This window comes from Delphinus delphis, chromosome 1 (assembly GCF_949987515.2).
Source record: "Delphinus delphis chromosome 1, mDelDel1.2, whole genome shotgun sequence".
Classification (NCBI taxonomy): domain Eukaryota; kingdom Metazoa; phylum Chordata; class Mammalia; order Artiodactyla; family Delphinidae; genus Delphinus; species Delphinus delphis.
In genome coordinates this window covers 161,524,231-161,536,504 of record NC_082683.1, presented here as the reverse complement: position 1 = coordinate 161,536,504, position 12,274 = coordinate 161,524,231, and the positions used below count along the sequence as shown (strand labels likewise).

The window sequence follows — 12,274 nt, the reverse complement described above, 5'->3', positions numbered from 1 at the left end:
AGGAAACTGTACCCGTTATTCAGCAAGGTGTTAGGCTAACCTTGACCCTAAAAGGTGACTCATCAACAGAGGGAGGGGGGGTTTCAGGATTTTTGGATGTCATTTTAACATCTGCCCTTTTTATGCCTGACGGAATTAATTTTTCAGAAGGGGAATATGTTTTTAAGTGTAAGTTTCTGTCAAGCACTCACATAAATTTGTTCACCACCATGAACGCCAGCACTAAGCACACGCTTTGTAAACAGGCACTCACCACACCAAAACCACACCCAACAAATCTCTCTAAAGAAGAAACTGACTGTACAGGTCAAGTTCTGTGAAAATGAGCAAAACAGTACATCCAATCTTGCGAATTTTACTGGCCTTTCCATAGAATCTTTTATGCATTTGCTAGTTTTAAGACTTGCGCTATAATCCTTCCTTTAATACGTATTACTGAATCTTCAATTTATTCGTCATTATTCTAGCTGGGAACTAAATCTGTCTTAAACACACACACACACACATACAAACCAAAGAAATGGAAACACACCAAAATGTTAATACTAATAATTATTTCTGAAAGATTGGATTACAGATTTTTTCTTTATTCATTTATTATTTCCACAGATTTCCAATGTGCATATGTACTTTTATATCAAATACACATATGCTTTTTTTCTTTTTTAACAAACCTTTTTAAAAAGTCAAGGCAGTTATAAAGCAGAAACTAACACACCATTGTAAAGCAATTATACCCCAATAAAGATGTTAAAAAAAAAAAAAAGTCAAGGCAACTTATTTTTCAGCCTTTGGGACGAGATTAACAGATCAATTATTCTCTCCTGAGGAATATACAAAACCCAGAAGGATATACTAAGAATCCCAACCACCTTTAGTACAGGACAGCCCACATCATGTTGACATTCTAAACTTCAACGAAAACAGAAAATGAAAACCCTTCACAATCAATATCATTAGGCAGACTATTATAGTATCACAAAAAAGTTACTTCTCTCCTACTCTTCAGATGGCTCTAGTTCACACACCACGAAGGTTTGTTTTATTTAGTTTTTCTGCGTTAGATGAGAATAATTTTCTCCTAAATTATTTCTTTTTTAAAAAATATATTTTATTTATTATTATTATTGTTTTTTAACTTGGCCTTGTTTCACGACTTGTGGGATCTTAGTTCCCTGACCAGGGATCAAACCCAGGCCCTGGCAGTGAAAGCACCAAGTCCCAACCACTGAACAGCCAGGGAATTCCCTCTCCTAAAATTATTTCTGGTTCCAAGGGCATTAAACGTAGTTAGCAGGAAAGAAGTTATAACTACCATAACTGCAACAGACAGAAAAGCCTTGCTGAAACTCAAAGATCTTTAGCCAAGACCATATTCCCAAAGGAAAGCTCTTTCAGTCCTGCCAGTAAGGAAGAGAGGCATCATCCTCGGTCCCTGCACTTACAGAGTTAATTAGTACAAAGTCATTAAATTCAATCAATTTGGAAAAGCACTTTCTATGGCAACAAAAAAAGACAAATATAAATTATGCTGGAAAGAAGCGGCAGAGCTATTTTTCAGATGCAAGCGTGTGAAAACACATCAATGAAAGGCAGGAAATGACCATCGCTACTACCTGGAGAAGCGTGCGTACAGAGCTAGCCACTTTCAATCAAATGGACTAAAAGGGATCACTTGTTGGCATCTGTCCAGCAACAATTATATTAAAAAGTTTATTTTCTATAAAATTGAAGACCAAAAGTCAGGTTAAAAATCTATTTTACCTAAAGGAGACAGACTAAAGCAGGGATTAGCAAACTAGACCAATTCTGCCCACAGTTGTTTTTTAAGGCCTGTGAGCTAAGAATGTTTTTTATCTTTTTTAAGAATTGTTAAACAACAAGCAGAAATAGACAAACAAAAAACAAAGAATATGAACACAGACCATATATGGTCCTTAATGCCTAAAATATTTACTATCTGCCCCTTTACTGAAAATGTTTACTGACCCTGGACTAAAGGAAGAAATAAATGCAAAAGCCAAATGATTTCTAAATATTTTAAAAATTCGAATATAATTAAAAGGATTGAAAACATAAAATTCAACTTCCAGTTAAACATGGTGAACTGAACACACACAATTACATCTGATCCTCAATGAAACCCCACTAAAAGGAAAAAGGAAGCCAATTCAGAGAACCCTGGAAAGGCTCGGGAATTGAAGGTACCAGGTTCTTTAAAAGCTGAAGTCTAGATAAAAACAGGGGTTTTGGTTTAAAAACTATCTAGGGACCTCCCTGGCAGTCCAGTGGTTAAGACTCCACGCTTCTAATACAGGGGGCTCGGGTTCGTTCTTGGTTGGGGAACTAAGATCCCACATGCCTCGGGGCGTGGCCAGGAAGTAAAACAAACAAATAAATACACACACACACATATATATGTATATAAATAAAAACTATCTAAAAAGCAGGTACCCCTACCTCCCATTTTGTTTGGCAATCCCAAGCAGGCAGATGGCTACCTTGCCCCTACTTAGCAGAGGTCTGGATGTGTACACTAGAGAACACGAATCACAGATACTCCAGGTAGGAGAACACCAGCCTGAGAGTGAACTGCAGGACTAAAAAGAGAAATGAAATGAAAGTTACGCTGGTAAATGGTAAACAACTTCCACCCACCCTCCCTTCTCCTGTCTAGTGCCTAAATGCTGGCCAACTAGATTCATACACTCCAGGCAGGAGACAGGAATATTTTCATGAAAAACTGGCACAAAATAAAAGACTTACACGTACTAGTTTGAAAGACACTGATGTCGAGGGTTCCCCGATGAAACTTCTGCCTCATTACCTACAATAAAAGCTTGTACTCAAGGTTACAATTGGCTCTCCAGTGCCTCACCCTTTAACAAGAATGAATACCCAAGGATCACCGGACATTTGAGAAAGCTCCCAACATGGGGGAAAAAAAAAGGCTGAAAGAAATTTCCAACAGGAAAAGAGAAAGTCTAAAAGAAAATAAGGAATTCCAGGAGAAGGAATTCCAACACCACAGAGAGTTGAAGGTAATTTTCAGGATGACAGTGGGCGGAGACTCACAAGATAGAAAGCTAAGACTGAATCAAAAATTTAAGGATATCTAGGAGAGATGTCTCTTAAAAAAAAGAGTTTACCTGAGGACAGAGAAAAAAATGATAATTACCTCTAACTACACAAAAGACAAAGAGTTTGCATGAGAACCAAAATATAATCAAAGTGCAAGATCTGTCTCAGGTATGAATAACACAAATAGAAACAACTGACACTGATTTAATCACAAATGTGATATTATAAAATTAAGAATTTGGGAAGAAGGAAGAGAGAGGCATACATGTATAAGCTACTTTTTTCTTTTTCTTTCTTTCTCTTTTTTTTTTTTTTAATTAAAGAAGCAGGGACTTCCCTAGTGGTCCAGACTCCACATTCCCAGTGCAGGGAGCCTGGGTTTGATCCCTGGTCAGGGAACTAGATCCCTCGTGCCACAAGTAAGACCTGATGCTGCCAAATAAATAAATATTTAAATAATAATAATTAATAAATTAAAAGAAGCAGCAGGAAAATGGAGACAAATACCAGAAGAAACAGTTAAAATAATGGAAAGTGGTTGCCTTGGGGGAGAAGGTCTTGGAGATGGGAAAAAAGAGAGACTGAGTTGGCTATTTTTCCTTATAAATTTTATAGCACAACTTGACCTTTCAAATTGCCTTGGTTTTCACTTTGATAAAAAGGTAAAAGGAGTAAACTCATATGCTCAATTTCAGTAATCAGCTCAGAAGACATTATAACATGTGGTAGGCATAGTAATACTACCCCCCCAAAGATATCCACATCTAATCCTCAGAACCTATATCCCAGTGAATATGTTAGGTTACAGGAAAAAGGGGAATTAAGATTGCAGCTGACCTTATTCTGGACTACCCACGTGGGCCCAAAGTAATCACAAGAGTCCTTATAAATGGAGGGAGAGCAAGAAGAGTCAGACGGAGATTTGAAGATGTTATGCTGCTAGCTTTGAAGATGGAGGAAGGGGCCACAAGCCAAAGCATGCAGCTGGCCTCCCGAAGCTGGAAAAGGCAACAGATTCTCCCCTAGAGCCTCCAGAAGGAACAGAGCTCTGCTGACACCTGGATTCTAACCCCGTGAGACCCATTTTGAGCTTCTAACCTCCAGAACTATAAAACAGTATGTGTTGCTTTAAGCCACTAAATTTGTGGTAACACATTTTCCCAATAAAGAGAGAAATGGCTTCTAGATTACATTTCTATTAAATTCGTAAGTATCTAACTTTACAGTTCTAGTAAGACAGCATGAATAATTTGATAATAGCGTTATAATCACAGTTACCAAGCCCAAAGCTCTGAAAGATTACCCTTCCATCTGAAGTTAATTAAACAAAAAGTTATTAGTCTCACATGTCAACTGTCAGAGTAAGTTTACTGAGAAATATTTTTCTCTTCTCTCTGGAGGTGAAGATAGAGGAAGGTAACAAATTATTTCAATGTTCCTTCTAGCCTTTATTTGATGAAATGAAAGCCAATAAAATCTATGGGTTGGAAAGGATATTAAAGATAGACGACTGAACTGCACAACCAAAGTTCAAATCCTCTCTACATAACCACTTGCTCTACAATAATTTGTTACTGGACACACTATATAAAAAGGTGTATATTGTAACATCAATAGTCTAAAATGTGAGGGAGGGAGAAGTGAAAGAATAGAGTTACTGTATGCTATGGAAGTCATCGGTTTAACCTATATTTTTATACTACAGTATAGTACTTTATAGTATAACTATATTATATAAGCCGCACGGTAACAACAAAGAAAAAACCTGAAGTAGATACATAAAAGATTAAGATAAAGAAATCAAAGCATACCCACCTAGTTACTGCTAACGTATGCTTGAACACTTCCTGGTGATGGGAATTCATTGCCTCAAACAGCCTATTCCATGTTTGGATAGCTGTGATTTTTATTTTAGGTCTTTATTCTGAGTAGATCTGTCTCAATTTTATCCACAGGGTCTATTTCTAGTCCTTGGCATTAAATAAAACACATCTAACAGATCAGACCTCAAAAAAAGCCACAAAATACTGTACATCATATTTGCCCTGAGTTCTCTATTCTTTAGGCTAAATATTCCCAGCTTATTCACTCATACATACCTCCTAAAGACCCAGCTCTGCTATTATACTAAGTATATAACACAGACACAGATAACCTTTCTTAGCCTCAGTTTTGCTATCAATAAAATGGAGATAATAACTTCTCACATTTCTTGTGAGGGTTAGAAATAATGTGTTCCAAAGTCTTGATACAGTGCCTGAGTAGAGCAGACACTCATTAAACAGCAGCTATTATGATAATGATGGCAGGGATTCGAATTCCCACACTATACAAGTTGCTCTCTTCTGAATGAGCTCCATTTTGTCTTTAACCCTAAAGAATGATGCCTCAAACTGAAAGCAGTATCCAGGGACTGTCTGAACTGTGTGGAAGATAGCAGGACCACCTCCCCCTTCTCTCATTGCAGATACAGAATTTCCCCCACAGCAGCCTAAGCTCAAATCTGTTTTCTTTCATGGCCCTATCACTGTTGCCTGGCAGAGAATACACTTTGAATAAAATCCATCTTCTAGAAATATTAAAATTAAAACCACATCTCGTCCATGTTCAATTGAGAAATAAACTGATACATTCTTATACTACTTATAATAAAGTATAATAAATGCAGTATTTCTGAGTTAATGAGTATGAAACTCTGGAAACTGTCTAGCATGTACAAAGTGCTTAATAAAAGTTGATCTCCCCCCCATAAATTCAACACACTCTCTAATAAATTCTTGGTAATCTCTCCTCTTTAACAACATAAGCAGTCACAGAATACCAATTGCTAGGTACTCTGCTAAGAGTTTATATATATATATATACACACACACACAATTCTTATAATTCTTACAACAATTTGAGTAAAGGAAGGCAGATTTTAAACAACTGAGTGGCAAAACTAGGAAAAAGTACCCCAGGTAGTGTTCACTCCAGAACTCAACTTCCTAAATACTGAGCCAGAGTAGCTCTCGTTTTAGCTAACTGATAACAGTAAACATTACCTCCTTCTGGTTGTTGGTTACCAAAGTGTACTCACTTTGTAAAAATTCATCAAGCACCATTTATGATTTATATACTTTTCTGCACGTGCAGTAAATAAAGGGGAGGCCTCAGGCAAATGTTAAATCAGTTACACTAAAATATACACATATACAAAAATATATACAAAAAATACACATATATAAACATATCCTTGAATCCAGTATTCAAAGGAAAATTTTAGTTCAGCTCAAATCTAATATGAAATAGCAAATTAAAAAAGCAGATGTTTAAAAGGCATTACTATTCTTGGCGGCTATAATTTTCTTTCTTATAAGTGTCTCTTAGGTCTATTACATCCTCCTACGCTATACATGTATACCTAAAGATAAAGACAATAAAGAAGGGAAAAATAAACTCAAAATTTAATAGATATTCAATAGTAACAATTAAACTTGAATTTATCTGAAGCTAGTCCACTTAAGTCCAGGAGGCGCACACTAATTATTATGTTACCAAAGAATAAATTACAGTTGTACAGTATTTTAAAACATTAATGGAGCCATTTATAAAAGTTCTTGGAGATGCATATGTTTCAAGAGGACAAAAGGAAATGGAACTATTCAGTATGTACATATGATTGCTTCTCTGCTATCAGCAACGTAACACAGTGTAATCTACAGCAATGCTAGTGGAAATTCATTAACAATTCCACAGAGAAACTGAGTCCTAGACTTAAGTTCCTCCAAATTCAACTACAGCTTCCTTTCACATATCACACCCTCAAAAACTTATCACTCCCCTCACACACACACACCCTAGATCTGTCTACTGAAATAACGACCAATCCAGTAGCAATGAGCGTCCACTGCTAACACCTAGATTACGGCTCTTCAAATGCCACTTCCCACTAAAGGAACCATGTCTCTTTGGAGAAATGGCTGATTCCTATGGAGGCAGGAAATGTATACGATGAATCTGGAACATCTCATCATACCAGATACCAAGGAAGCTACAGAAGACTACTAGTCATGTCAAAGGAACTTAGGAGCCAATCTTAAGAGGCCACCACTTGCTAAAGATCATACAATTTGAGCCTCAATAATAAGAGCCTAAGTAAAAAAAAAAAAAAAAAAAAGGTTTACATGCATGAGTATATAACATTTTGAAAACTGTCACCTTTTGAGGCTGCTAAGGGAGACAACTCATTATTTTGAAACCTAATAATGGGAAAGAAGCATTTATCTTTTCTTTCTTATTTAAGCTGTACCCCAAACCAAATAGCATGTGAGGAAAAGTATTACAGTGAAGGAAAGACAATTAGAACATTACCATTTTTCAATTGCTAATGAATCACACATCCATTTTCAATTTACCAAGAGTAAAACACAATCATTATGTTGGCTAAATGCAGGCCTCTCAAAAGGTCTAATAATGTATTAGTAGCAATGAGATTTAGCATTTATCAATATTTTTGATGGGCACATTTACTTCAGTCCTTTGGAAGGGATTTTTTCATAACAACCAAAATTGGAAACTGGGTAACAATGTTATGTAGGAATTTAGAGCAGATGATTCTCCCACACTTTACCTTTCCAGATCTCTGAAGAGATTCTCGATAAAGTGACCATGAGCAGAAAAACAATATCTTTCCATTAGCTCTTAATATTTTCAAGCAAATATATTAAAGAAGTTCTAAAACGTGGTAAGGCAACAAGGTAGGTAGTTTTGAATATTTTCCTAGGAACACCATCAAAAAGCAAGGTTCCTATTTGCTTTTCATCTCCTATAGTGGGAAGAACTGCCTTTGGAATCAGACAGACCCAGGACCCACTCTGCCTCTTACTACTGGTAACTAACGGGCCTATAGGGCAAGTTTCTCAACTAAGAAACCAGGATAACACCCCCATTGAAGGGCTTGTAGAGGATTACACAAAACAGTATATATACAGCTCTCAAAATAGTACCTGATATTTAGTGAACATCTGCTCAATAACTGGTGGCAATTATCACTCTGGAATTTTAAATTAATGCAACCATCTACCAGCTTAATGGAGTGAGGCAACAAAGTATTAGAGAAGGAAAAACTCACCCCCAAGAACTCTAAAAACTGAAACACAACTCCCCAGGTTAACTCTATCCAAGAAGTATAAAGGCTACAATAAAGCCAGCTGATTCATTCCTTAACCTAAAGAGATAAGGAAACCAGCTTAATCTTCCTAAAGTAGAACTGGGCAACTTTGCTCCTCCTTTTAAAAACCTTCAATGGTTCCTCACTGTCTGCTGTCAAAAAGGCTATTTACAATAGCATTCCAGTCCTTCCACGGATCTGACACCAACTTACCTTCCCAGCTCTCTCCATCAAACTACAGTACCTACTTTCTATTTGCCATTTCCCCGACACACGTCTTGCCCTTTCATGGCTCTTTGCCTTCCCCCTTCTCTGGAATGGCATTTGCTCTCTGGATCCTCCACATTGTATTGCAGTTGCCACTGGGTCCTTAACTCCTCTTTTGGACTCTAAGTTCCATAATAGCAAAAGGGAATATACTATTCATTTACAGTGGTAACCTTACATAAAACTTGATCCATAATAAGGATTCAACAATGTCTGGAGCTTAGATGGTAAAATGCTAACTTACATTTTCCAGTATTTTCATCTATTATTTTACTTTTATCTTCAAAAACTAAGAGGGTTAGCTAATTGACACAATGGGTTCAGTCACTGGCCTATGATCACTGTGACAGGGATAGAATGAGAAACAGGGTTCCTAATTCCCAATCCAAGTTATTTTCAATGGAAAAAGATACCCATGCTATCACGATTCATATTTATTCCACAGTAAAAGATAAAGTGTAATGTTATTTCTAATTCATGTGAGATACAAAACCACAAAATAGTGATTTATTAAAGTCCTTGCAAGACTGATAAAAATGCCAAGTATTATGCTGGAAAAATTCACACATTAAAACAAAGGCAGACAACACTCGACTCACCCTACTTTCCATAATTCTTCTGACTGTTTTTAGATCCTTCCCCCCAACCCCAACTCAGGAACCTCATATACTAATAGCTTCTTCATTGCTAACATGTAATGATCCATGCAGAAAGGGAGCTTTTGATTGCTAGACTGTTATTTCTCCTTTTAAGTACTTGGATATTGCTTTGAGAGATTAACTTAGGAACTTAGTAAATCATAACTATCAATGTAGCTTTTTTCTTTAAGGTGACTGATAACTAGGTCCCAAATTACAGGTTCCCCTAGGAATCCTACCACTCAACAAACATGTTAAGATAATGTTAGGTTTAGAGCACTAAACCTTAAATCTGAGATGTCAAATTTCATTTAATCCAGCCATATTATATCTCTATATATAAACAAACTGAGTCTGGAAGACAAAAGTTAATTGTCTAGGAGTACATGGTAAATAGAATCCAGAGGGATTCCCTGGAGGTCCAGTGGTTAGGACTTGGCGCTTTCACTGCCGTGACCCGGGTTCAATCCCTGGTCGGGGAACTGGGATCTTGCAGGCTGCGCGGCACAGCCCAAAAAAAGGAATCCAGAGCTTCCTGACTCCCAAGCAATGCTAAATTTACTGCACATTAAGAGTGTTTTAGGGACTTCCCTGGTGGCGCAGTGGTTAAGAATCTGCCTGCCAACGCAGGGGACATGGGTTCGAGCTCTGGTCTGGGAAGATCCCACATGCCGCGGAGCAACTAAGCCTGTGCGCCACAACTACTGAGCCTGCGCTCTAGGGTCCGCGAGCCACAACTGCTGAAGCCCGTGCACCTAGAGCCTGTGCTCTGCAACAAAGAGAAGCCACCTCAATGAAAAGCCCGCACACCACAAGGAAGAGTAGCCCCCTCTCGCCGCAACTAGAGAAAGCCCGCCCTGCAGCAACGAAGACCCAACACAGCCAAAATAAATAAATAAATAATGGGGGGGAAGAGTGTTTTAATCTTTCAAAGAAGACATTACTACCATTTTCAAATAAGACAGACTCAGAAGACAAAATTATCCATTTATTTTTTTTGTTAGTTATATGGTGAAAGTTAGTATAAGAAGTTCATTCTTTTCTATTCTTACATGTTATTCTGCTACAATATACTTTAATCTTATTGTACACCGGAAAAGTAAGTTCCAAGAATAAAAATTTTAAGTAAAATGTAGTTATATGAATTGTACAGAAACCACCAGATTTTTACATAAGTGGTATCATCACCTCAGGAAACTCTAAATTCAAGCCAGTGACCTAAGGGTCAAGTGATCCAAAACCCATTAGCCATTACCAATTCCCCAAGCTGGCACGGAGAGCTGAACTCATCATGCAATGACGATGAATATTTCAAGGGTAAACTTTTTAATAAAAAATGCAATGAAGGGGAATGACCAAATATTCTGGAAAATTTATAAAAGACTTTCATTAGTTTGCACAATTAGAGTCATTTTCAGAGAAAACAAATAACTTTCGAATGTATCACTACTTTCAACGACTCAACTTCAGCTAGTAAGATATGTACTCCAAAAGGTACTCCCTCTGGGAAAAGTGTCATAAATATGCTCTTCTGGAATGTATATGGAACCTAGCAACCACGTCTGAAGTTTCATTTGCTGATGTTTCTCCTTGCTCATCTACCCCAGAAGATCTAAGTATCTCTTCTCATCAGTTTTTCCCACTGACAAGGTCATGTGACTGGTACCACCACCATCTGACTACGTGGTGTCACCCAATTAAAAAAACCAAAAAAAAAAAAAAAAAAAAAACCCACACACCACAATCTAGCTCTAAGACAAGATTTATTACAATTAATTCTATGAGAAGTACAGAGGGTACTTTTAGACCTTAATCTGAGAATTCACTCTTGGACATTGCTTATAAGGTAAAATTTTAACGATCTAGAAGTTACTAGTTACATAGTGAGCATCCCTTCTCTTCAGAGTTTGACAAGCCAAGGGGGATTAATACTTTACTTCTTTCTCTCTGCCACATCAGTACTGCCAGGTGATCAAGTCCTAAGCTCTCCAGAATGAATGGAAAGTATATATATGAAACCCATGAAAAGATTTCCACTGTGGAAAAAGGGCAAAAATCGGTGGTTCTGACGTGCCAAGCCATAACAAACAGGAAAAGGAATGCGACAGTTAAAAAAAAAAAAAAATCCCAGAACGGGAACCTCTGGGAAAGAGAGAGAGATGGCTCATTCTTCCACCCAGGCTCCTGGAAAACCGAGAAGCTAAGTCAGGTAAGATGCCCCGGTAACCTCGGGGAGGCGGGACCCGGACTAATAAACCAAGGTTCCAGGCCCCTACGGGTGGGACCTAGTGGCCAAGCGGGTAGTGACAAACTTCGGGTAACCCCAAGGACAGAGCCCAGCTCCGGTCACCGCGGTCCCGCACGGGTGGGTGAGGACGAGACGGGTCCAGTCTCCCCGGGGCGGGGCAGAGGCGGTGGGGGTGGGGCCTGCTCGGCTCACCTTTGAAGAAGCGCAGCGCCAGGCCATACAGCTCCTCCAGGCCGAAGCCCCAGCGCTGCTCCAGCCGCCGCGCCTCCTCCGCCGCGCCCCCAGCCGCCGCCTCCCCGGGCTCAGGCTGCTCCCCTGCGGCGCCCGGGCCCTGGCGGGACCCGGGAGGCGAGGGCGGCGGCAGCGGCGGCGGCAGCAGCGGGGCGCCCTCCGCGCCGGGCCGCTCCTCCGGGTCCGGGCTTAGTGTGAGCCCGTCGACGGACACCTCGAGTCGCTCTGCGTTCAGCACCGCCGCCATCTCCGCCTGCTGCGCCTCCTCGGCGGGGACAGGCGGTGGCCACGTATCGACTTCCTGCTGACCTCTGACCTCCGCCTACCGACACCGGAACTTCCGCCGCTGAGTAGAATCTAGGGCTCCCGGGCATGGTGCCCCGCCCCCCCGATCCGTCGGTCGGACCCGCTCTGCCACCACTTGCTCCGACCCCTAGCCCCGCGGGTCCGAAGCGCCCCGTGCCCACCTTCACCCGGTCCCCCTCCTGCCCTCTTTCCTCCCGGAGGGAGGGTACTACAGCCCAGCGGCCCCCGCCCCGCCGTTCTTTCCGGCGGCTCGCGGTGTCCGGCAGGGGAGGGGCCGAGCGGGGTCAGAAGGACCCCGAGTAAGGTCTGTGACGGGAGGGTGACTGCTGGTGAGCTCCCTACCCCTCCGGT

The 12,274-nt window shown here is 40.0% G+C and overlaps 1 protein-coding gene across 1 annotated transcript in view; it reads right to left on the bottom strand.

Moving 5' to 3' along the window:
* ACBD3 (acyl-CoA binding domain containing 3) overlaps positions 1-11,907 on the bottom strand; it is a 33,336-nt gene extending 21,429 nt beyond the window's left edge. The window contains exon 1 of the mRNA XM_059997418.1: positions 11,579-11,907. Within this exon, the coding sequence (XP_059853401.1) occupies positions 11,579-11,864 (286 nt within the window). The 5' untranslated portion in view covers positions 11,865-11,907. The remainder of the gene's footprint in view (positions 1-11,578) is intronic.
* Positions 11,908-12,274: the final 367 nt, after the last annotated feature.